This window comes from Lutra lutra, chromosome 8 (genome assembly GCF_902655055.1).
Source record: "Lutra lutra chromosome 8, mLutLut1.2, whole genome shotgun sequence".
NCBI classification, from domain to species: domain Eukaryota; kingdom Metazoa; phylum Chordata; class Mammalia; order Carnivora; family Mustelidae; genus Lutra; species Lutra lutra.
The window spans coordinates 40,784,775-40,811,545 of NC_062285.1; the positions used below are offsets into that span (position 1 = coordinate 40,784,775).

Below are 26,771 nucleotides of genomic sequence, written 5' to 3' on the forward strand. Positions count from 1 at the left end.
GGGTAGGACTCAATCCAGGGGGTCTGGCTCACAGTCCTTGCTCTGAAATCCTCTGCTCATATGGCCTCCAAGGAAAGAACTAAACCCAGGGATCCCTGGGTCTCCTTTCCTCCTCACATTAACTGCACTATTTTATCCTACACTAGCCATGTGCCCAGGTAACGTGGCTGCCTGGTAGGAGTTCCCCAGTTCCTTGAATCTTCTTCATCTGCCCATTTGTGTGCATGATGAGGTGGGGGTCTCTGTGTGAGCGGGTGTGAGTGGGTACGTGTGTAGTGTATGTGCCTGTAGAGTTTGGGAATGGAACAGAGCCAATAGAGAAGTGTGTGAAACGGGAAAGCATGAACAATCTATTGACAAAACAATAAAACGCAGGCTATCTCTGCTATCAGTTATAGATAACATCATGGTTTCCTTTTTATCTTAAGGTTCTCAGGCTCTTTGGCTGGGAAATTTGTCATTTTATAATGGGATTGTCACCTCGGTGCAGCAGAGATGGGACTGGCTGTGGCTGTCTAGCACAAGCTCCATCCCAGGAGCACATGTCTGCACCTATTATCTGAAGGGTCCCTCCCCTCCCTGAGCTGCTACGTCTGCACTGTCCAGAGCATTGCTGCGTATGGCCATCCATCCCATAGGGAAAGAGATCATCGACAGACTCATCCCTGGAATGACATGTCCACGCTGCTTCTAGTGTTTGCTCAAGAGAGAGACTGCTGAGCCTCCTTGGGATTCTGACCTAGCAGATCTGGGAGAAGCCAGGAATCTGCCTTTATAAGATGTGTGCTCCAAGCAGTTACCTTCAGGAAGTTTGTGAAACCTTAGGCAGTGAGTCTCAACCTTCATAGGGCATCAGAACCACGGAGAAGTTTAAAAAAAAAAATACCACTTTCTGCCCCCTTGGCTGTCTTGTCCCCTCTCCCTCCCCAATTTGAATAATTGCTCTAAGATGGGGTCCAGGTGCAGCATTTTTTTTTTTAAAGCCTCTCAAGAGACTTCCATGTGCAGCTGGTGTTGGGAACTACTAGTCTAAGAAATTCTGGTGAGAATAACTTCACACTTTTACATTTAAGTGCACTTCACATTATAGACCTCTTTCACAATTGCACATCACAACAATCCACTAATGTCAGGAGAGCAGGCATTTTTATGATTGACCCTGGCCCAGAGACGTTGACCAAATGGCTGAAGGTTTCACAGCTTCTCCCTAAGTCAGCAGCAGTGCCCGGGCCAGTCCTGCCAGGCCCTCTGGGAGGAGGCAGCCTATCCTCCCCTTAAGATCTTCTAGGATCAGGTCATCTTAGCTTCCATCAGCTGCCTCCTCTAGTGTGGATGATGGGCTCTTTCTGTTCCTTCTCACCCACATCCCTCCTCTTGCAGCCGCTGCTCCGTCTCTGAGAGCATCCTTGTGAAATGTGCAGTTATGCTTTCCTTCCCTCCCAAGCTGCATCCCGCTTTATGGTTAGATAATGGCTCTGAGGGACACAAGCCCGAGGAACCTGGACAGGGCACATCACCCACAGCAGTCTGACCTCAGCCTCCAATCTAGCCCTTCCCTGCTGGTCCTCTGCAGTGAGTGCAGTGCAGGACAGGAGCAGGGAAGTCACATCCCCCAGCAGCTGCCTGGGTGTCAGTGGGATACACTCCCTTCTCCCCAGCTGGAACCTCACGTCCTGAATTCTCACAGTCACCCCCAAAGCTTCTCCCCCCTGCACCTACCCACCGTTCCATTCCACCTCCCCACCCCACCCCGACAGCCTTAAAGCCCACCTGAGTCCTTCCCGTGAGACTGCTCTGGGGGCCGGAGGCCCTTGCAGTGTTGAGTCCCCACTCCGGACATCAGGCTGGTTGGAGCTGAACAAGGTGGAGCAGGGAGAGAGGAACGTAACCAGGTAACTGCACGCTCCCCTCCACCGACCTCCACCCCGCAGCCATCTCTGGGCTCAAACTCTCCCGACTCAAACCAACCACGCTGGCTGCCCTTTCCTCTCCCTCTCCTTGTTCAAAGCTTTACCCTCGCACAGGCTGTGTCCTGGAGCGGCTCCCAGCGACTGCGGACTCTCGGTGTCAGGCTCCTGCAGCCTCCTTCCCCGAGGCTGGGTGCGGGGGCGGGGAGGAGGCGGGGCCTTGCCTCCGCGGCAGTGCGGGCCTCAGAACTGCGTGTCAGTGCCCTGGGCAGAATTCCCCTTCACCTACCTATTCAGCAGCCTTGTGACTGAGAAGCTGCCATAGTCCGCAGATTCCTGCAGCAGTCTTGTTTTTCCCACGGTTCGGGCCTGCCCACTGCGGGTTGTTGGCTGATTTGGGGGGTTGGTGTGGAAGGTCAGTCAGGGTCCTCAATGACGTTTGTACCCCCAGGACTGAAGTTCAGGAAAGGCACATGCTTTGCTGGCAGGGCTGGCCCCCTCCTCTTATTCAACAACTCTATGTGGCTTTTCTGCCCCATCGGAGGATTTGGAAGGAGGCGAGTAGGGATGGGATGGACAAGCCCTCCTTTCTCAAAGCAAGGGAAGCAGTGAAGTTTCCCATGGTAGAGAGTGACTGGTTTGGTGAATCTTCACTGCTCCTGTTGGATGTCATCAGATAGACCAGTTCTAAGAGGGTCCAAGAACCTTTCACAGTTGTCCCAGCCACCCGCAAGGCTTGAACTGCCCTGTCATCCACAAGGCTGAGCCTCCAACAGCTAAGTCAGGACCCTTGGACCCCTGGCTTTGGTGGATTGGAGGAGGGTTGAATCTGAACCAATCTGAGCCTCTTTCCCAGAAACTCTCAGTTGGGACAGATCAGTCTGGGCTAGTCTCTCTTGGAAGAGATGGAAAACCTCCCAGCCTCAGGAGCTGGAGGGGGTGTCATCTATTATACAGATTCACTTTCTTATTTTATAAATGGAAAAAATTGAGGTCCCAAGAAATCACACAATTGGGCCAAGGCCACATGGCTGTTATGGTTACTTTATTACAGAGCTGGTTTGAAGTCCAAATTGTTAACTCGCTTACTCTCTTGACTAAGTGATGCCTCTACAACTAATCTCCTATGAAAATCTGTGTTCCATTCAGATTTTGAAGAAATCCTAGTAGCCAGGCCCTGCAGGGGAGCCTTATGGGGTGCCCACAGACTTCAGCATCAGATTAACCTAGATTCGAATCCTGCCTTTCCCACTCACTAACACTGAGACTGTGGGCACAGTTCTTATTCTCTCTCTCTCTTTTTAAATAATTTTTCTTTTAGAATTTATTTATTTATATATTTGAGAGAGACAGAGAGAAAGAATGAGCAGGGGAAGAGGCAGAGGAGCAGGGAGAAGCAGATTCCTTGTTGAATAGGGAGACCCTGGCGGGGCTGTATCCCAGAACCCTGGGATCATGATCTCAGCTGAAGGCAGCCACTTAACTGAGTCACCTAGCTGTCCCCATTTCTCACTCTCTTGAGGCTGGTATTCCTCAACTGTAAAATGGGAATCATTATACTTATTTCAGAGAAATATCACGAAAGTTTTCTCATGTGGATAAGATGTGCTTAGCACGTAATCATTGTTCAATAAAAGAAAGAAGGCTTCTTGGCCAAAATACATAATAGTTCTCTCTTTCGCTATGTTCTAAATTCTGTAGCTGGCTTGTTTTCAGAATTATTTAGCACCTTCCCACTTGTATTTGGGAGAACAGGGGGCTTCCTTGTGCCTTTTCTCCAACTCCAAGGGAGGTGACTTTGCACAGAACCTGGGTATCAACCTGCTAGGCCTTGATCATTCCTCTCAGACTTGGGGCAACTTAGATGTAGAGAGAGAGAGATGGTAGACTCTGGTGATTTGAAAGAAACAGGTTCCTCTCTGTTACTTTTTTTTTTTTTTTTTAGGTTTGTGAAATCCATTCAACCTGTGATCTGATCATTATTAAAGGACTACTCTGTGACCCCCTTCCCCCACCCCAGGCTGGCAGGTGGCTCGCTGAGTAAGAGCATATGAAGAGTACAGGGCATAACTGGTAGAAAGAGACTCTTCACACCCGGTCATTTCTGAGGCCATGGGCATTGGCCTGTGGACCTCTGAGACAATGTGCCTTTTGAAACTCTTTTGAGAGTGGCTAGGGTGAACACTGGCTTATACCTCCTGACAGCTGTGCCTTGTGGCCTCACAGAAGGAACGTTTGCTGGACTTGCAATGAGAAAGCTTTCTTTCCTCCTTGTGTCATTTAAACCTTTAATCACCACATCTGAGCTTGACTCCTAGTCATCACCTCTTCCTAGAACAAATCCCATGGAACGCCCATCTCACCAGGGCCAGAGAGGATCTCACCTCCCTCCACCTCCTCTTGGATTCCCATCTCTCTGAATCCTGAATCTCCTTCAAACACCACCCAGCTCATATCCAGCTTCCTTCATGAAGTCTTCATATGGACTGACCTGCTCATTTTGTACTTAATGGAAGTTACCTTGTGTTGATATGTACATTTTCAGATTCTAATCCTTTCTACAGATACTTACAGCACCAGTCCTCAGCCCTGAAAGGGTTGACAGCCTCCTTAAAAAATATGTGTCTTGGAGCACCTAGGTGGCTCAGTTGTTTAAGCATCTGACCCTTGTTTTTGGCTCAGGTTATGATCTCAGGGTTATGAGACTGAGTCCCAGATTGGGCTCCACGCTGGGCATGGAGCCTGCTTAAGATTCTCTCTGCCCCTCCCCCCAATCATTCTCTCTCTCTCTCTATATATATATATAGATATAGATATAGATAGACATATCTATCTATATATTTGCGTATGTGTGTCTGTCTCTGTCTATCTTAAGTGCAGTTGGACTATCATTTCCTTGAAGGCAGGAGATCAATCTCATCTTTTCTTAACTCAGCAACTCCGTATCAGGGAGATATTGACTGCATCTAACCGTAGTGTTTAAAAACAAAGGGCAAAATACCAAAAGATCATTTATTATCTCTTATAACTTGGAGTCTTGAGGAGGGACAGTTCCAGGATTTTTAAGTGATTTAAGTATTGCTATGTAACAAACCACTTCAAAACTTAGGGGTTTGAAGCACCCATTATTTCTTAGCTCCCAATTCAGCAGATCAGAAATTTGAGCTGAGCCTAGCCTGGCAGTTCTTTTAGTCTTATCTGACCGATGCTTTCTTATGCCTCTGTGATCAGCTTTGTGTTGATCAGATGGTACTCCTTCTGGGGATTGGCTGGCTCTTGTCCAGGAAGCCTTACCTCCTGTCATTGGAGCTGACAGTCCTCTAGCAGGTGGCCTGGGGTCTTTCTAATGGTGGATGCAGGAGCCCAAGAGCAAGCAGACGTGTCAAAGCCACTTGAGACTAAGAGTTAGAATGGGTGCAGACATTTCTGCTGTATACTATTGGCTAAAACAATTCACTAGGCAAGTCCAGACTCAAGTAATGAAGAAATAGACTTTGCCTTTTGGTGGAAGGAACTTCAAAATCATATTGCAAAGGGAACATGAAGAGTTTGAACCATTTTTGCAATCAGCTGCCATAGCCATAGTTAGGGCTCAGAGGATTCTATTCCTTGGGACTCGCTTGTCTTTCATGTCTTTCTTACAAATGGCAGCATTTCCAAGTACCATCCCTTCACACCACAACGTCCAAAAGCAGGAAAGGACAAGCTTTTCTAAACATGAGGAAACCTCCATGTGTTTCCCACCAACCTCTCTTAGGCCACAAGCCCATCCTAATCAATTTTATTAGTGGTGGGTAAGATTACTGTTCAACATATTGTTGGGGGGGCCCAACGTCTTTGAGGCGCTTCCCTTCCAGACTCCTGAACAAAAAAGGGGCTCTGAGAGCAAAGAAGCATGGGAGAGGGGTGGCAGCTGGGCCAGGAATCAGTAGGGGGTAGAGGAAGCAAGTTACACAGTATCTTGTGCCATAGATGTTTTTCTTTCTTTCTTATTTTGGGATCTAGTTTCTTTAAACCAGCAGACCAAAACACACCCAGGACCTAGTTTTTGTTTTGTTTCTGTTGTTGTTGTTATTGTTATTTTTTCTTTTTCTTTCTTCTTTTCTTTTCTGGACAAAATGACAAGATGGAGAAACTCACCCCAAAACAAGGACTAGGGGGAAGTACTCACACCCAGGGATTGGATTTAATCAATATGGTTATAAGTAAGATGTCTGAACTAGAAATTTATTTTATTTTATTTTATTTTAAAGATTTTATTTATTTATTTGACAGACAGGCAGATCACAAGCAGGCAGAGAGGCAAGTGGTGGGAGTGGAGGTGGGGGTGGGGGCAGAGGGCTCCCCGCTGAGTAGAGAGCCCAATGCATGGCTCTATCCCAGGACCCTGAGACCATGACCTGAGCCGAAGGCAGAGGCTTAACCCACTGAGCCACCCACGTGCCCCTGAACTAGAATTTTAAAAGAATGACTATAAAGATACTAGCTGGGCTTGGGGGGGGGGGACAAAAAGCATAGACAAAATTACAGAATCCCTTATTGTAGAGATAACAAAAACAAAACTAAAATCTAGTCAGTCTGAAATAAAAATGCCATTACCGAGATGCAGTCCAGAGTGGAGGCTATAAAAAAACAGATGAACAAGTCAGAAGAGAGAATCAGTGACACAGAAGATAAAATGACGGAAAACAAGGAAGCTGAAAAGAAGAGGGATTAGATCATGAAGGTAGACTTAGGGAACTCAGCGATTCCACAAAGTGAAGTAATATCCATATTATAGGAGTCCCAGAAGATGAAGAGTGGGGAAAAAGGACAGAAGGCTTATTTGAACAAATTATAGCTGAGAACTTTCCTAATCTGGAGAAGGAAACAGGCATTCAAGTCCAGAAGGCACAGAGAACTCCCCTCAAAATCAACAAAAATAGGTCAACACCTCAACATATTATAGTGAAAATTGCAAATTACAAAGATAAAGAGAAAATCTTGAAAGCAGCATCAGATAACAGGTCCTTAATCTACAAGAATAGACACATACAGCTGGCAGCAGACCTGTCCACAGAGACCTGGCAGGACAGAAAGGGCTGGCATGACGTATTCAAGATGTTAAATGGGACAAATATGCAGCCAAGAATACTTAATACATTCGTATTAAGCCTGCATGTGTCAAGCCCTGGAGAATCAGAGGTGGGCAGCACATTAATGTTTTTAAAAAGGAAGGAGATTGTAAGAGATGGCAGACACATGTAAGCAGCTGACTGTGATAGTATGGTGAATGGCAGACACTGGGGGACAGGCTTTCTTGGTGTCCCTTACTCAACACCACTGCTTTCTGACTGAGGGAGTGAAGTGCAAAGACGAGTGTAGGAATCAAGGCACAACTTTATTATGTATCCAGAGTAGCACCCAGTTGTGTGCAAAACTCAGGGCTCTGGAGTGTCAGGCTGAATTAAAACATAGCTGAAAAAAAAAATAAAATAAAACACAACTGAAACTGCAGACAAATGATGTGGGGGAGGGTGCTCTTTATTCCTGTCTACCTTGTAACCGGAATCTGTGGCCAGCTCTCTCAGCAGTGACTTGTAGGAGGAAGGGAGAGAGCAAGACTCCAAGGTGGCCGTAAGCCCAATTTCCCAGCTGCTTTCACAGAGTGAGGGTCACATGGGTGGAGAGGAAAGTAGCCTGCTGTGACCTAAGGAGTCAGGAAGTGAAAGGTGGGCTGGTTATGAAGACTGATTTAAGGCAAAGCAACTCTGTTAACTAGTAAAATGCAGCCCAACACATGTTTTGGGCTCTAGTCTTGTAATGAGGAATGTAACCTTTCTGGGAAGCCATATGGGGAAAACCATATAGGTGCTGCTGTAGAGTCATGTAGCAGGTACTCAGGGTAAGATAGGAAGAGTAATGAATTCTTCCTGGGGAAGGTGTCCCAGGGAAGTGGACACGTCAGCGAGCCTTGTAGGAGGAGTCGGCGTTTTCGAGATCAAAGAGAAAATTCTTAATAGAAGGAATGGCTTGCTAGAGGCACAGACTCTGAGAAAGGGACGATGTGTTCAAGGAACTGGGAGTGTGGGTCACATGGGGTAAAAGGGCACAGGGGAGGCTGGAAGATAGGTTGGACTCAGACTGTGAAGAACCACGAACCTGCTAGAAGTTGGATTCATTCTGAAGGGAACGAAGGGGAGCAAGCAAGAGTTTTAAATCAGAAGCATGACACTCTCCGATCCCATTTTGAAGGGATCCCTTTGGCTGAACTGGGGGCAAGAGCAGGAAAGAGACTAGGGGTGGGGACCCAAGTCCACTCTAGCCACGACAGCCTGACACAGGTGAAATAAAAAGTAGTCGGTAAAGTGTTTGTGGCATGGAAGAAAATGTGATAAACTTTGCCCTGAAAGTGCTACTGGTAATACACACCTAATTTTTTGGGAATACATGGACACTTTTGCAGGATTTCATAGCAGAGATGCCATAACTAAAATCCGATTTTACAAATGAAAAAAAAAAAAAAAAAAAAAAAAAAAGGCAGCTTGACTTTTGGTCAATTTTATTACTGCTTTTAAATCCTCTGCCTTTAGGGGGCAGCAAACCTCTCTCAAGGACCAAACTTTGGTGTACCTTGAACGGAAGGCTCCTACAGGAATCCAGGTAGAAGAGATTATAGTCGCTTACTGAGCGTGTGTAGGGAGCTCATGGGTGGGTGGCTGAGTGTGGGCTCTGCAGTTCAGAGGTGGATTTGAAAAGAACCTTTGTATTTGGGGCTTCAGAAAATTGTGCGAGGCTTCAGAAAATTGTCCTCTGAGAGTTTCTTATTAGTGGAAAATGTGCACACATACTGGGAAGGCAAGGAACAGAAGTGGGATGGGAGTGGTTGTCATCATCCCACTGACCTCATGGGGCAGAATGTCACAAATTCCATCTCTTCTGGGCCACTGCTCTCCGCCTGACCCACTCCAGGAGCCTGAGAAGCTCTCTCCAGCCTGCTGGGAGGGGATGGTAAGGAACAGCGTCTCTTTTGTTCCTGAAACTTCCCCCGTAAAATCGTCAAGGTTGCTGGGAACTAGTCAAGGGGAGATGTTTGACAAATAGGCGTTTCCCACTTTTCAGACTCACTTGGACCATCATTATCACATTTATTGGGGCTGTACTTGAAAAGCCATCAGAGGTCCAGGAAGCAATGCAGCTGTCCTCACTTTCTGCCCCCCAAGTCTAGTGTCTACAATACTCATTGGCAACCTTGCTGTGTGATTGCCACAATGCTACTGCTTTCCCTGGGCAGCAAAGGCAGGGGCAGAGGCTCCTATGGAAGCCTGGAGGAGTGGAGGCTAGCAGACAAAGAGTTTTGGTTTGTTTCTAATTAAACCTATTTGTCAAAAGCTTTGCTAATTCTATAACCTTAAAAATCTGAAGCAAGGGGTCCAGGTGTAGATTCAGGAATTCCTTACCTGAAGTCATAGACATGTTCCTCATCATATTTTAGTGTTAATTTATCTAAGCTGGGACATCCTTCTCTTGCTAAAAGAGCCAGAGAAACACCTGGATGTAGTAGATACTTGTGATTTTTCTTCATTTGTTTGTTTGGGGTCTTAATCTGTTTGCGGTTGACCTGCTACTTGACTTTGAATAGAGCACATCACCTCTCTGTTCTACCTTCATTTCAGAATTACTATGAAAGTCACAAAACCATGATGAATTGCACACAGAATGTCACATCACAGGTAAACGTGCAGGAGTCATTTTATTTTTATGTATTTTTATGTATTTTCAGGAAACTGAAACGAGGTTTTGGAAACCTGGTGATTCCTCTGTCTCAGGCCTGCCTTTATGTAGTTCATGTCCAGCTTATACAGTTTTAGGCAGTGTCCATAAACAGTGGAAAATTTTGCAGATATTTGGTTAATTTCAACAATGGGACTGACCTTGATTAACTTGACATGACTCAAGTGAGCCAAAAACTTGCTTTCAGATCATAATCCTTGCTTGGAAATTGGAGAAAACAGTAGTAAGGCGGGGGCTTCCTGTACTCACTTTAAACTGAGGCTCTGTTTGGGCACTTTTTATATGCTTGGCTTCAAATCAGAGCTATTTGTGGGAAGTTAGGCTTTCTGGTGGTTATTTTATTCCAACCGGTAGTGAACCAATGGAAGAATTCTCTCTGTGGCATGAAACTGGAACTGAGAATTCCAAGTGAGCACTGGAAGGTTTAGTGGAAGGGCGCAGACTCAGTGTCTCAGTATACTGGCCCCATGCACCTAGCTGTGTGATTTGGGGTGCATTACTTAACCTCATAAAGACTCGGTTCCCTCATCTGTGAAATATAGAAAAGACTGTCCAGCTCAAAGGATGGGTAGTCTTATTCGTGAGATAATGTATTTTAGCTTCTCCTGAACATACTCAGTGATTAATGTAAAATATATCGATTAGTATAATTAGGCTGTAGAGCTTAGATGCTGGTGGTTCTGCAATTAATTGGGTTCAGTTAGTTTTCTTTTGGTTACAAGAGACCAAAAATCTGGCTCAAACCATCTTAATCCAAAAAAAAAAAAAAAATAGTTCGGGACCCCTGGTTCCCTGGTTGGCTCAGTTGGTTTAGCATCTGCCTGCAACTCAGGTCATGGTCCTGGTGTCCTTGGATGGAATCCTACATTGAGCTCCTTGCTCAGAGGGGAGCCTGCTTCTTCCTCTTCCTGCTACTCCCCGGCTTGTGCTCTCTCTCTCTCTCTCTCTGACAAATAAATGAATAAAATCTTAAGAAAAAATTTATCAACTCTTATAACTTCAGCTAAAATTGGGCATCAGTAGGCAGAGCTATAATAGAGCAGGTGAGGGACGCCTGGGTGGCTCAGTTGGTTAAGCGGCTGCCTTCAGCTCAGGTCATGATCCCGGCGTCCTGAGATCGAGTCCCACATCAGGCTCCTTGCTCGGCAGGAAGCCTGCTTCTCCCTCTGCCTCTGCCTACCACTCTGTCTACCTGTGCTTGCTTTCTCCCTCTCTCTCTCTGACAAAAAAAAAAAAAAAAAAAAAAAAAAAAAAAACCTATTAAAAAAAAAATAGAGCAGGTGAAACATAGCAGGGTGTAGGGGGGTAAATGATCCCTCAGTAGGACCACCAAATTTAGCAAATAAAAATACCCACATCCAGATAAATTTCATAAAAACTTCAACTGCTGAAATTATGTAATTTATTGAAAAATGCTGAATACAGGCCATTTAGGATGCCCTGAGAAAGTCAATACAGGAAGCAGGACAAAAATAATTATATAGGGGACATATTCCTCTACAGGATGCCTGGCAACCCTTCTCCTTGGGGTATTAACACCAATGAAATTCTACTCAGACCTGTAAACTGTGCCAGTAGATTCAATTCATATCAATCAAATTAACCAGACCTTTTTCTGGAAAATGCACAATAAATCTAAGGTCCATACTATGTTACTTGAAAAATGATAAAATTCCTCTAAAGAATTTGGCTTAAAAATAATAAAACCGAGCTTTAGGTACCATATAACCCAAGAATTAAGTTTTTAATCTCTCTTGATGTAATTTTGCTGTCCATGTTGGTTTCAGATGGCAGTAAGATGACTAGTAACTCCAGGCACATATTCTTCTGGGTTCTAGTCCAATAAAAAGAGTATTTCTCTTGACCTGACAAAATCCTATAATCGGATTTTCATTGGTCAGAATTCTATCTCATTCCCTTATCTGGGCAAATTATTAGGCCAAGGGAATGGCATGCTCTGATTGGACATATAAATGGACCACATGCACGCCCTTGGAGCCAAATCAATTTTATCCAAAGTATGTGGACTGAGCCTGGGGGCTGGGGATGGTTCTCTGAAGGAAAAGTGCTGCTCTGTAGCAAGAAGAAGGGATAAAATGATGTTAGGTAGAGAAAAAAGTAACTCCTTCAACCCCAAACAAAACGAACAAAAATAGCAAATATCTACCATATCCAGGTATTACTGTGGTTCTTTTAGCAAGAGAAAGATGTCATAGCTTAGATAAATCGACACTAAAATATGACAAGGTTCACGCCCATGACTTAAGGTAAGGAATTACTGAATCCACACATGAATTCTTTGCTTCAACTTTTAAAAATCCTATAATTATCAGTGCTTTTGCATACTTCTTTTTAAGAAAGCTACAAGTACATTTTAAAAATTATAATAGAATCATTGTATCATTCTGATTATTAAGATAATGTAACATGAAGAGATACGGAGCAAAGTAAATTACTAGTAACCCCACAATCCAGAGGTAACTCCCGTCAATATTTTGGTATAATTATTCCAGATGTTTTTCATGAATGTGTGGGTGAGGGATGGTGTCTTGCTACAAATATTTAAAAATAAAATCAGGGGCACCTGGGTGGCTCAGTGGGTTAAGCCTCTGCCTTCGGCTTAAGTCATGATCCCAGGGTCCTGAGATCGAGCCCCACATCAGGCTCTCTGCTCAGCAGGAAGCCTGCTTCCTCCCTCTTTCTCTGCCTGCTTCTCTGCCTACTTGTGATTTCTGTCTGTCAAAAAAATAAATAAAATCTTAAAAAAAATAAATAAAATCAAACTTAGAATTACTTAATTACTCTTTTAAATTTAACAATATGTCTGGACATCTTTTCATACTGATACAGATTTAAAAAATTACAAGTTTAAGGTCGCATACATTTGAACAAAAATACAACCGTTTAACCACCCTTACCTTAATTCCATTTTTGTGATTATGAGTAATACACTGGAGAAATATCCTTACCTGTATATTTATTATCTAGTAATTTCTTGTGACTAAATTCCTAGAAGTGGAATTGCTGTGCCGATAATTAGGTTTAAAGATTTGACATGAATTAGTAAAATACCCTCCAGAAAATCATGCCTGTACTGGTTAGGGTTGTCAGATAAAATAACTGATTTCCCAATTAATAAAATAAATAAAATAATTGATTTGCCCAATTAATTTGAATTTCAAATAAGCAGTAAATTTTTTTTAAAGATTTTATTTATTTATTTGACAGAGAGAGAGAGAGAGAGAGAGAGAGAGATATCACGTAGGCAGAGAGGCAGGCAGAGAGAGAAGGGGAAGCAGGCTCCCCGCTGAGTAGAGAGCCCAGTGCAGAGCTTGATCCCAGGACCCTGAGATCATGAACTGAGCTGAAGGCAGAGGCTTAACCCACTGAGCCACCCAGGCACCCCATCAGTGAATAATTTTTTTATATAAGAATGTCCCCAATGGGTAAACTGGGTTTTTTGCTTGTTGGTTTGTTTTCTTTTTAGCTTAAAAAAAAAATTCGAAGAGAAAAAAAAAAGAAGAATGTTCCAAATATTGCAAAATCATCTGAAATTTAAATTTAACTGTGGATCCTGTAATTTTTTTTTTAACATTTAGGGGCTATTTTAATTAAACAGCATTGCTGAGTCTACTAAAGTTCTAGGCAGTATATTAAACACTGGTAATACAAAGAAAAGCACAATAGATTTCCTTTCCTTGGAGGAGGAAAGGAGCCTGTATTTTTATTTGCTCAATCTGTCAACTCTAAGACTGGGTATAAATCTCAGTTCACAAATCCATTAGTGGCTCTGCAACCTCATTGGTAGGCTAGGAGTCCCGGGCCTCAGGTCTGGCCTTGGTGCACTCAACAGCCATTCCCTGCAAGGTCTGGCCATCTCCACGGATGCAACCATCTAGTCGTGTGTGGGTCCCTGCTTTCATTGTCAACCTCTGAGCTCAGACCTGGATGTAAAGGAGTGATCTCTGCTTCTCATATTGAATTGGCTGCTAGGGATGCTGTAAGGAAATGTCACATACTGGGTGGCTCAAACAACAGGAATTCATTTTCTTACAGTTCTGGAAGCTAGAATTCCATGACCAGGGTCCAGCAGGTTTGTTTGTGGGGAGATCTCTCTTCTGGTTTGGAGACCATGGCTTGGAGACCACTGTGCTCTCATATGACCTTTCCTCTGTTCACACACACACACAGAGTCAGCGTCTACTCCTTTTTCTAGGACACCAATCCTATGGGACCTGGGTCCCACCACTATGACCTCATTTAAGCTTACATTAATTACTTCCTTAGGAAGCCCCATCTCCAAATATAGCTATACTGGGCATTAGGGCTTCAGCATATGGGGACTGGGAGGACACAAATATTCAGTCCAAACACGTATCCTTAAAGGTGTTCTCCTCTTACTATTGCTTTCAAAGACTCTTGAGGAATTCAGACTTTGGAAAAACAAAACTGGCAACTTCTGCTTATAAATAGAATAACAAAATTTGTCATTTGGATTAAAAAACTTGAGGAAGAACTCCATTGAAAGATGTGTAACCTTTATAAATTGAATATAATTTGTCAAAGCAACATATCTTCTTCTTCCTTTTTTTAAAAAGATTTTATTTATTTATTTGACAGAGACAGAGAGCACAAGTAGGCAGAGAGGCAGGCAGAGAGAGAGGGGAAGCAGAAGCAGGTTCCCTGCTGAGCAGATAGCCCAATGCAGGGCTCTATCCCAGGACCCTGAGATCATGACCTGAGCCGAAGGCAGAGGTTTAACCCACAGAGGTTTAACCCACTGAGGTTTAACCACCCAGGCACCCCAGCAACATATCTTCTAAATACTGTTTTTTTGGCACACAAAGCCATCTTGTAGAAACATAAAAAGTGCACTCTATCTTTATCTATCTCTGTACCTATCTATCTCCTGGAAATATATTGACAACAGTAATGGTCTTAGCTTCCAGCTACTAGTTACTATGCCTTATACAACAATATTATCTTAAATCCTCACAGTGTGAGGCAGCTTCAATCCTTGTTTTCAATTATTAGATGAACAAGAGTAACTGGGCTTAGATCAGCTCTGTGGCACTCAAAAAGCAGTGTGTGTGTGTGTGTGTGTGTGTGTGTGTGTGCGCGCGCGCACACGCGCATCTTCTGTGTAGAAGGGATATGTGTGATTTTCAGTTTCTCTTTTATAGTTTTCTGCAGGCCCTTATTGCTGGAACAAGGTGAATGAGTGTCTATTTTCTAGGATCAGAGAGTTATTTCTATCTTGAAAAACTATAAGCGGTGGTTATTGAAATTAAGAGAGAAACAGAAGAAATCAGCAGCTCTGTATGAGAGTGTTCATGGCATCCAAACAGCTCTGAATATTCTAGGTGGGCTGTTGACATGATGGGTATTAAATGGTACCTTGTTTGTTGGTTTGTTTATTTTAAGATTTTATTTATTTATTTGACAGTGACAGAGATCACAAGTAGGCAGAGAGGCAGGCAGAGAGAGGAGGGGGGAGGCAGGCTCCCCGCTGAGCAGAGAACCCGATGCGGAGCTCGATCCCAGGACTCTGAGATCATGACCTGAGCTGAAGGCAGAGGCTTAACCCACTGAGCCACCCAGGCTCCTCTTAAATGGTACCTTGTTTAGTCAGCATTTCATTGGTGATTATAATGGACGCACATGCTCTTAAAGGTAATGGTGAACACCAAGCCGTGAGAGTGTCCTGACAGTTTCACTATCGTTGTCTGAAGCACAAACCCCAGCCCTCAACTCACTGCATGCTACTTTTCCACCTTTCTAGGAAGGTGTAGGGCTTTGGTGATACACCCAGAGGAGCAAGAAATTTTATCAAGCTCAAGTTTTCAAAGAATGCCAAATTCTACATCACTCACAGAAATGGCAGAAAACTTGGGGAAGAGCTGTTGAGCCAAACTTTGAAAGCAGTAATGAAGGAAGCGAGTGTGGATACAAGACTGAGACAGTTGGTGGTTCACACTGGGTCCACCAAGAAGCAGGATCATCCAAATTTCTGGTCCCAGCCTTCTCCTTCTCGTGTGGCATGGCCAAGCCCTGGGGAAGGCAGTCCATTTGGAGAGTGACCCCTGCTAGCTATTTCCAGAGACTGATTTTGGGGGCAAAGGAAGGTGTCCTTAAAAATACCTGCATGGGGGGAGCACCTGGGTGGCTCAGTTGGTTAAGCACTTACCTGGTTTCGGCTCAGGTCATGATCTTGTGGTCGTGGAATCGAGCCCCACACAAGGATCTATGCTCAGTGCAGAGTGTGCTTCAGATTCTCTCTCCCTCTCCCTCCCGCTCTCTCTCTCTCTCATAAATAAATAAAATCTTTAAAAAAAAAAAAAGAAAAAAAAATACCTGCATGGGGAAGTCTTGAGTTTAGTATTGTTCAATGATATTACATTGTAGACATGAGAAATTTAGGATTCACCATGACTATTTTAGCTTGTGTCTGATAGGAAGTCTTATTCTCTAGAAGGAACTTTAAAGAATATTTGACTTCTCATTCAATTCTGAATATGTCAAAAGAAAACAGTTGATTAATTTATACTTGTTTTAGCCAGCAAAGGGTTAAGTTAATGTTGGGTTAGCAGATAGTCTCTACTTGCACAGGAATCATAAACAAGAGGTGCTCAACATTAGATGTTCAAATTTAGACCCCCCTCCAAGTGCCCTGTCTTACGCTGGACTCGGAATTTTGTGCACTAGCTAACAATTGGTCATTTTCATGGGCCCTATCAACTGGTCAGTGTCCCCTATCTTCCCTGTGCAGTAAAGAACGTGTAATAATTTGGCTAAAGCACAAAACTTAAGTGTTAAACTTCACTGAACTGAAACAAGATAAAAATCATTAGGTTTGCCTAAAGTGCTGAATCTTTAGCTTTAATCAGATGTTTACTAGAATTCAGACAACTGAATGTGTATTGGATTGTGAAGGAAGAGAATATATTTATAGATCATAGTGAAGTGCTAGAAATGTATTATGGATGACAATATCTAAAAGCTAGGTATAAGGAAAGATTTTATAATATGTAAGCTCTCCAGGATAGACACCCATACAACACATAATCTTCTGCTCATATTACATCAATGCCCGTTTCTAGAAATTATGTGTGCAGATGAGAATTGGAAGTATAGAGAAGAGTGAGTAGCAGGACTTCAAGAAAAAAAAAAAAGTATGCAGTCTCCAAGTCCTAGTATTTTAGGATAGCGATGAGACTGATGAATAACTGTTATTCAAACCCAAGCAATGCATAGTGGTTTTTTCAGTAGTAAAAGGTGATGTTTCTATAGATTAGTACATAGGTATTGAATTCCTACCATATACTGGGGAGTGGGGATATAATGATAAAAAAAATGATTTCTTGCTTTAGTGAAGAGATTGTAAGTATGTGTGCATGCATATGTGTGTGTGTGTGTGAGGGTGTGTGTGTGTTTATGTGTGTGTGTGTGTGTTGATGGTGAGGGTGGATGCAGATACTAATCCAGTAAGCCCACATGTAAAACTGCAACTGTGACAAATGTGGCCAAGTACAGATATCCACATCCCTGTGCTCTAAGAGCTTAAAATAGGGAGATTTGACTTAATAATATTGTAGCTGATATTTGAATGATGAGCAGAATGGAAGTAGGCAAATGTTCTAGAAACAGCATTCCACGCAGGGATAACAGCATTCCAGGCAGGGATAACAGCATGTGCAAAAGTCCTGTGGTGGAAAAAAAGAAGATGAGCATGAGAGACTGGGGTGGCAAGGGAAAGGGCAAGCAAGTAAGGCAGGGGATTAAGAGCTTCATCTTAGTGGAGGAGCAGTATGACACCATGAGCATATTTAAAGCAAGTTCCAGTGGAGTGATGTGATCAGATTTGTACTTGAAAGTATCAGTCTGGCCATGGTGTAATAGGCTGGATAGACTGAATGGATATAGGGGGCTATTAAAAAATTTATGCAACATCTAGGAGGAAGATGGAGCTAGGGCAGTAGTTTTGGAGGTAGAAGGTGAATGAATTGGAGGGTCATGAAGGAGATGAGAGCTTCGGGACATGGAGATGGATTAGAGAGGAAGAGGTGGAGGAGAGGAAGAGGATGGCTTCTAGGATTAATAATATAAAAGTGTAAGGAATCCCATAGTCACTTCCTTTTGGTATCAAAATGAAATATGATTCAGGAGTGTGTAGGGGGTGAAAACAGTGAGCATATTTAGAAATCATTTGATTTTTATTCAAGTAATACATGTACATGGTTTAAAAAGCCAGATAATGCTATAAGGCTTCTGAGGAAAACCAGCGGGCCCTGAGTCCTCAGAGGTAATCACGTTCAAAGATTTTAACAGTTTGTTTCTGGTATTTACTTTTATTTTTCTCTGTAAATGCTTATATTGCTCTGTCTTGAATTCTTTTTTTTTTTTTTTATTTAACAAATATTTGTAAAGCTCCTGCTATGTGCCAATCACTGTTCCAGGCATGGATACATTAGTGAACAAATCACGGACACATGTAGTGAACAAAACACCCTGCTTTTGTAGGGCTTTCACTGCAGTGGAGAGAATAAGCAAACATTTAAATAAAATACCAGTCTAACTATCTCATTATTTAGAGGTGGTGCTCTACATAGAATGGTTATGAATAATATGGAGAAAAATAAGGATCCATGGGGGTGATGTTGGGAATGCTGAGGAAGGGAGTGTTAAATGCGAAAGGAGGAAGGGAGGACCTTACAGAGAAGACAGCATCTGAGCAAAGACCTGAAGGATGGGAGGGAGAAGCCCTGAGGATGTATAGGAAAAGGATGGTCCCAGCAAAGGGAAAACAAATGCAAAGGCCCTGAGGTAGAAGGACATACAGTGTACCTGAGGATTAGAATGGCAAAGACAACCTTTTTGCTGGAGGAAGGTGAATGAGAGGAGAACAATAGGGGTAAGATTAGAGAGGTAACATGGGCAACAGATTGTGTAGGGCCTTGTAGGCTACTCTCAGGACTTCGATTTTTTTTTCTCAGAGTGATAGGACATTTCCTCTTGCCTTTTGACACCATATGCCCACTTTCTCTGCCTCCAGCATAATTTTTTGGTTAAAGCAGTGTTTTGCATTTATATCATTATCACTCTCAAGTATTATTTTCTGCATTGCCAAGCAGTATATGATGATAATGTTCATTTAATCTCCTGTAAGCATTTTGTTAATAGCATTTTCTTCACCTGCTTAATTTTCTGTGTATCTATTTATAATTCTCTCCAAACTCCCCAACAGACGTGGAAAAACCTGTCCACTGACCATTTTCCATGTAACCAAACACATCCGGCTCTCCATCAGTTCCTTTTTTAACACTGGAGTCTTCCATTCTAGAGCCTTCCATTCTCCCATTCCAATCTTGCCTGCGGTCTCTCTGCCCAGCACAGTTTTTGTCCTGGGAATTCATTTCCCTTCTCTCTTACCATTGGGTCTCCATCTTCCTGTAGTGCATACTTTCTTCCTTCTTGCCTTGTTTCTTTTTTGTGGGGCAAATCCTCTTGTAGTGGTGGGCAGAGTTTTGAACATTTGCATACCTAGAAATGCCTTCATTCAACTCTCAGACTTGGTTAATGATCGTATGGATATAAGATTCCAGGATGTACATTATTTTTCTTCAGAATTTTGAAGACGTAGTTCCATGGTTTCAACTTTCCAATCTTGCCGTGAGAAGTCAGCGCTTTTCTGATGTCTTTGCATGTGACATTTTTCCCCTCTGGAAGTTGTTAACATCTCCCTTTTATCCCCAGTGTTTTATAGTGTCATGCTATGTACCTCATATGTGTAATTTGGGCCTCTGGTTCCTCAATAAAATAGAGGACACATTACATTTGAATTTTAGATAAGTTATGAGTTAATGTTGCAATATTTGAGGCATACTTTTGCTAAAAGTTTACTCACTGTTTATCTGAAATTCAAATTTAACTGAGTGTCCATCTTTTTTGTTTGTTTCTGTTATATCTGACAAAACTGGAACTTGGGTTTTTCAATCTAGAAACTTGTGTCTTTCAGGTTAAGGAAATTTTCATGAATTATTTATTTTTCTCTAAATTAAAATATTAGTCTAGGCTTAAAAGGGTAAGCTATTTCAACAAGTCTTAGAATCAAAATTAACAGTCTCTGCCCCCACTCCTCGCCATCCCTATGTTTTACTTTCCAGAAAAAAAATCTCTTTTTTTCTTTCTTTTTAGCTCTTTATTCTAGATTTGCATCTCTAGACTATATTTCTCAATAATGCGCTTACATTCCTTCCCTCCTTCGCACCCCCAATTTTTTAAGTCTTGGAAAAACTCGCTTCCTATTATGGATGACAAGGATTTTTCTTTATTACACCACCTATACTACTCTACACAATGTAGACACACACCTTCTCAACCTACTATGGGCATGATGTTTATCAGCTGAGTATGCTCTTTTACTTTATTAGGACAGTAAATATTATTTCTTGTTGAGCCAAGTAGTGTACTATGGTATTTCCTTTCTTCTAATTTTTATTTTCCTCCAGAGCTACTAAGTATCTTCTTTTTTCTTGCTTAATTTTCTATATACCTGTCACTATTTGATGGATACCTGTCACTATTCTCCCAAAAGGAGAATGGGGCTTACCAAACTTCTCACTAGCCATACAGACATCCTCCTATCCTCATGGAATAATATAGCATTTTAAGTTGAAAATCATCTCCATTGTCTTCTAGCTTCTAGTTTTGCTTTTGGTAGAATCTGATGCTGGCCCAGTTCCTAAATTTCATCATGCTCTGCCTTGATGTAGGTATATTTTTATCCCTTTTCATGAGTGTTTAGTGGATATTCTTGGTCTGGAAATGCCCATTTTTCGGTTCTTGAACAATTTCTTGAATTATTTCTTTGGTTATTTTCTTCTATTCTGGTTTTGTCTAGTCTGTTTTTTCAGAATTCCTATTAACTGACTTCGGATCTCCTGGCTAGTTCTTAAATTTCTTTATTCTAAGGAAGATCACTCCTGTGTGTCCTCTACTCTTACACTATACTCACAGCACTAGTGGCCACAAAATGTGTGTGTGTGTTTGTTTGGGAGGGGGAGTGGTTTAAAACCAAGCATTTAAAACCAAGATTCTGTGGTCACCCACTGAGTGTTCTGCAATTCAACTCAATTCTGACACTATCTACTTGGAGACAGATCAGATCCCATATGTAAAGTTTCAGTCCCACAAGACTGCCCTCTTCCCCACTTTACACATCAAAAGAAAGTCCAGGTTGTCACCTGTGCTTCTAAGACTTGCTATAAATTGGAGAGTCCTATAATCCCCTCTTCTGGTCAATTAACTTGGTAGAGCAGGTAACAGAACTCAGGAAAACCCTTTACTTACTAGATTACTAGCTATTTATAAAAAGATGTAACTCAGGATAGTCAGATGGAAGAGATGCACAAGGCAAGGTTGGGGAAAGGGCACAGAGCTTCATTGTCCTCTCTGAGGGTGCCATTTTCCCAGCACCTCTAAATGTTCACCAATCTGCAAGTTCTCTGGACCATGTTCTTTTGGGGTTTTGTGGAGGCTTCTTTGCATAGGCTGTGATGGATTGGCGATTGATGACCCATTTAACCTCCAGCCATTCTCTCTCCCAGGAGGTCTGTGGGTGGTGTAGAGGGAGGGGGAGGTTGGATGCAAAGTTCCAACTCTCTAATCCTGGTTGGTTCCCTTGGCAACCAGCCTCTATCCTTAGGGGCTTCCCAAAAGTTGCTGTATTCACTTAAACTCAGGTGTGGTTCAAAGGGGCTTGCTTGTAAAGGACACCCAATTTCACCTGTATGGTTCTGAAGCTATTTCAGAAACTGAGGACAAAACCCAAATATAGGGGCACCTGGGTGGCTCAGTGGTTTAAGCCTCTGCCTTCGGCTCAGGTCATGATCTCAGGGTTCTGGGATCGAGCCCCGCATTAGGCTCTCTGCTCAGCAGGGAGCCTGCTTCCCTCTCTCTCTCTGCCTGCCTCTCTGCCTACTTATGATCTCTCTCTGTCAAATAAATAAATTCTTTTTATTTTATTTTATTTTTTATAAACATATATTTTTATCCCCAGGGGTACAGGTCTGCGAATCGCCAGGTTTACACACTTCACAGCACTCACCATAGCACATACCCTCCCCAATATCCATAACCCCACCCCCCCTCTCCCAACCCTCCTCCCCCCATCAACCCTCAGTTTGTTTTGTGAGATTAAGAGTCACTTATGTTTTGTCTCCTTCCCAATCCCATCTTGTTACCAAATAAATAAATTCTTAAAAAAAACCCCAAATATAACAATATGCCCTTATTGCTCTAATCATTAAGGAAATTACATGGGATTTGGCAGCTGTAAACCAGAAACCATTGACAAAGACCAACATATATATTTATTTTTTTTTCCTTTTTAAAGATTTTACTTATTCATTTGAGAGAGAGAGAGAGAGCGAGCAAAACCAGGGGGAAAGACAGAGAGAGGGGGAGAAGCAGACTCCCTGCTGAGGTAGGACTGCCCCCCCCTGCCCCCACAACATGGGGCTCCATCCCAGGACCTGGGAATCATGACCTGAGCTGAAGGAAGATGCTTAGTCATCTTAGCCATCCAGGCACCCCCAGAATATATATTTCTTATAAATCACAGTATCACACTTACTTTACTCTTTGTCTTTGTACTTTTTCCCCTATTTTCTGAGAAATTTCCTCAACTTTATTTTCTAGACCTATTTAAGTTTTATTTCAGTTATATTAAAAAGAAATTCAGGTCAGAGGTGGAGTCACTTGCCCTTGGAACAACCTCTCCAAGAGTGGAATGCTAAACCAATCAATCTGGAATTTTCTGGTCAGCACCAAGGAGGCAATTTGTCACCTGGGTCCTCTCCATCTCCCAAAGGAAGATAAGGTAATCTGCATGAAAAGACCCCCAGCCCTTCTCCCCAGGGAAGGGACCTTGCCTGAAACAATCCTCTCCTCTCCTCTCCTCTCCTCTCCTCTCCTCTCCTCTCCTCTCCTCTCCTCTCCTCTCCTCTCCTTTCCTCTCCTCTCCTCTCCTCTCCTCTTCTTCTCTCCTCTCCTCTCTTCTCTTCTTTCCTCTCTTCTCTCTCTCCTCTTTCTTCCTCCCTTCTTCTCTCCCTCTCTCCTTTCCTTCCTTCCTTCCTTCCTTCCTTTTTTTTTTCTGATAACGTTCTTACCCCACCCCTTCATTATAAGAGCTTCGATTTTGTACTACTCAGAGCTCCCTTTCCTGCTAGGTGGGATGGTGTCTGATTCATGAATCACTTAACAAAGCCAATTAGATCTTTACATTTACTGTTTTGAATTTTTTTAAACAGCTATTATACTTTCAATTTCCTAGAATTATTTTCTCTTCTTGGATGGTTCCTCCTTTATAGCAACCTGTTCTTGTTTTGCAAATAAAATATTTATCTGAGGATTTCCAAAATTTTTGAAAAATTTTTTCTTTTTTGATTCTGGCATTTTCTGTATTCTCTGAATTTGTCTATTTTGGCCTGTTCAAGTCTTCCCTCAGGTACTTGTAATTTGAGGATAACTTTATTTTCAAGAGTGAGGTGGTAAAGGGCTATGGAGGCTCTGTGTCTGTGGGGCTTGTTGAGTGGAGAGCTCATGGCACAGTGATGTAGTGGAGACTAAGCCATTTTGTTGGGGACCTCTAGATGTCTAGAGGCATTTCCTCTTGGATTCCTTGGTTTCTCCAAGAAGAAGTTCTCCAGTTACCTTCCTGATTTTCTGGGAACAAGGCAGGAGAGGTGGCAAACTTCATAATGAGCATGTAGACACTCATGCCACATGTACTTCCTCCTACTTTCAGTATATGCCTTCTGCCTTACTTGGTACCAGCTGACCTTGAATCCCGGCCTTTCTGGTTTAGTTTCTTCTCAAGCTTCTCTTTGATGAGTATCAGGTGGGTAAGTGGCTTCATGGAACTGAGGAGGAGACCTAGATAGGTATGCCCAACTGCAACCAATTTTTAGACCTCCGCCTTGATTCTGTTTCTAAGGTATTGGGTGTTGCCAGGTCCAGAGCCTCCATGGGTTCCCGGGGATCAAATCTCCACATTTCCTTGACCCTTATCGTCAGGCACCCCCGTTTCAAATCTTGTCCCTCTCCTAAATCCAGTATTCTTCCTCCAGTGGTTTCCTGTCATTACACATTGGCTTTCACTTAGATTTGATCTGCTATCCTGACCTATCTGTCTTTGTAACTTTACCTCCCTGCCCCTTGAAAATTTCCCTCACAGTTATTTTAGTAGGGTTTCAGAAGGGGGAAAAAAAATCCCATGTTTTTAATCTGCCACTTCTAACTCAAGGTCAGATGCTTTCTCAATGATTTTTTTTAAATATATATATTAAAGCATCTTATATATATTAAAGCATCTTATGTATAAGATGCTTAGTCATCTTAGCCAATCCCAGGAACCCCCATTTTATATATATTTCTTATAAATCACAGTATATTTCTTATAAATCATAGTATCACACTCACTTGACTCTCTGTCTTTGTACTTTTTTCCTACTTTCTGTGAAATTTCCTCAATTTTATTTTCTAGAGCTATTTAAGTTTTATTTCAGTTATGTTAAAAAGAAATTCAGGTCAGAGGTGGAGTCACTTGCCCTTGGGACAACCTCTCCAAGAGTGGAATGTATATATATATATACATATATATATATATATATATATATGTATATATATATATATATATATATATATATAAACTTTATTTATTTATTTATTATTTTTACCACTTATTAGACTGTTTCTTTCACTTGGTAGCCAATCGAATTTCACAAAGAAACAGACTGTTGGCAGAGGTTTCCACACAGGCGGCACTGCTGGAAAGCATGTGGGTGCTGGTTTTGTGAGTCTGATGCCATGAGGTCAGTGACACTTAGTCATGAGATGAGTTGCTGCCCCCAGAACATCAGGCTTTCGGTATCTTTTTGCATCATGTTTGAGCTTTACTAAAATTACAGTAACTCTGTAATTATAAATAAGCTTTGGGCTTATTCCCAAATAATTGAAATTTTAAATTTTAAATCTTTTCCTTCTGCAGAAGGCTACTACACAGGCCCCATAACACCTACTGGCATGTTGGTAAGGCTTACCTTTTCCAAAACAGTTTCACCAGGTCCCTGCAGTAGCTCTCAAGCAGCTTGGGGCTGACTTGTCTGGTCGTAGTCTGTCCATGGTCACCCTTGTTCTATACATGCAGAGATAGACGTTGCAAGAAGTTGTTAGTTTGTTGGTGTTTAGCCAAAGTCTGGCCTGCTCTTGACGTGATCACAAAGATCACAGACACATGCACCTCACATTGTGAGTAGTCAGGGGACTAGTTTTCTCTGTCCAGGGCTTGGTAGAGGCAGGCCTTGAACATAGGACTGTGGGCCATGGATCTCACACGTTCCAATAGAAAACTACGTGCATGTGTGGTATAGGGCAGGCCACAAAGGCAGCAGGAAATCAGGGAAGAGAGCGATCAATCATGTTAGGATGGCCAGAGAAGCTCATGAAGATGGTGGGGCCGGGCTGGGAAGGTGGGACTGAAGAATGTGGGCAGGAGACATAAGAGCATCCCGTGGGCTGGGCAAGGGAGGAGGGAAGCAGAGGCCAGAACTCTTTCATGGAGGGAGGGCTTTGCCTGGTATAAACTGAGGGTCCAAGATAGGCCTCTGGGACCAAGGTAGATGGTGAGGGCATTAGATAGAGAGAAGGGAGCCCAGCTAAATAGATTAAATGAAGCTTCACTTTACAGGGCCTCTGAGTTGAGCATGTTGCTTGGACTTGATTCCATTCAAGTTAGAGAATTAGTGACATGGTATTTAAAGATAACTTTTGCAGGAGTGGCTTCAGGGCGGTATGCTCAGCAGTGGCTGATGGGTGGGAGGGACCCTTGTTGGGTCTCTGGGGTAGAAGGTATGGTCTGAGTGAACCAGAGAGCCCAGAAGTAGGGGCCAGGTCAGGGACCACCACTGCTATATCAGAGGTGCTGACAAAACACTAGAGAGCCGGTCCAGGTTTCTTGGTGTCATGGCTCAGGCAGCTCACTCTCATACAGCTAACTGCACTTCCTTTTGTTCTGATTCTCCTGGCAGGGAAAACACTGGCACAGTAAGGAGACTTGCACATACATTTCTGGTAGCAGCTGGACACAGAGGGCCTGGACCCCCAACTTCTCAGGAAGACGAGACCCCTCCTTGGATCATGCGGCCTGACATCTCTCCAGTGGCCTCCCACAAGCAGTCACCAGACTAAAAAATGCTGAGACCAGACCTGCCAACATTAAAGATGGGGCCCAGGATGTTGGGGTGAGGCTGTGGGGTGAAGTTGAAAGGTGGGGGTGTGCGCAAAAGAGACCAGGTATGGGGAGGTCAAGGTCAAGGGATGCCAGAAAGTGCATGGCTGTGCTACAGACCCACCCAGGAAAAGGGTGGCCATGAAGACTAACCAATAAATATATGGCAAAGTCCCAGAGGCTGTGTGTTTTGCTGAGTGAAGAAATCAACAGCTAAGTTAAGCTGACAAGTCAGGTACTCATGACAAAAGCAGGTGGGTATCCAGGATGCCAGAGCACCTGGGCAGCTTCCTGGGTGCCACCTGCAGATGATCAGAGAAGGTGCTCGAATACCTTCTGCATCCCCTGCACCCCACTGTGGACAGGGAGATGTTCTCCAAGAAGGCAACCTGTGCTCTAGGAGTTGTTAGCCTCTTCTATATACATGCCTGTGGGCAAATGTCATGGTCAGAGTTCTATTTCCCATGGTTTTCCCAGGACCCAGATAATGCTGTGTGCATGGTCTCCCAGGAGCCAGAAAGACTTCTTCCTGGTGTGTGACCCACCTTGCTCTTGTCATGGACAGTTCTTCACTCCTGGCCTTTCTCTGAGGAAGAAGAGAAAGATTACTTTGTAGAGGTGCCTCCTTTCTGCCCACTTACCTCTCTCCAGCTTCCTTCCAGGTGCTCTAGAACAGGAAATTCTACCTGGTTGTCACTCTTCTAAGTGATGAGGCTGATTTCCCCTCCCCGACTTTGCTTTCCTAATTAAGTGTGTCTGGGGTTACAGTTTGCTGTAATGCCTGGAGCCTCCCAGATATGTGC

The 26,771-nt window shown here is 43.1% G+C and overlaps 1 protein-coding gene across 6 annotated transcripts in view; it reads left to right on the forward strand.

Annotated features, from left to right (window-relative positions):
• KCNA6 (potassium voltage-gated channel subfamily A member 6) overlaps window positions 1-26,771 on the forward strand; it is a 64,499-nt gene that overhangs the window by 18,225 nt on the left and 19,503 nt on the right. Inside the window, exons 2-3 of one of the 6 annotated variants that reach the window (XM_047743010.1) lie at window positions 22,415-22,560; window positions 25,769-25,861. The exons of 1 other annotated variant lie outside the window; for it this stretch is intronic. Coding sequence is in view for 1 of the 5 variants with exons in the window: in XM_047743014.1 (XP_047598970.1) it covers window positions 25,769-25,888 (120 nt within the window). In the remaining 4 variants the exon portion in view is untranslated. Of the gene's footprint in view, window positions 1-3,852; window positions 4,056-8,479; window positions 8,550-22,414; window positions 22,561-25,768; window positions 26,140-26,771 lie in introns of those variants that run through there. 4 more of the 6 variants (XM_047743011.1, XM_047743014.1, XM_047743008.1 and 1 more) reach the window with 4 other exon arrangements.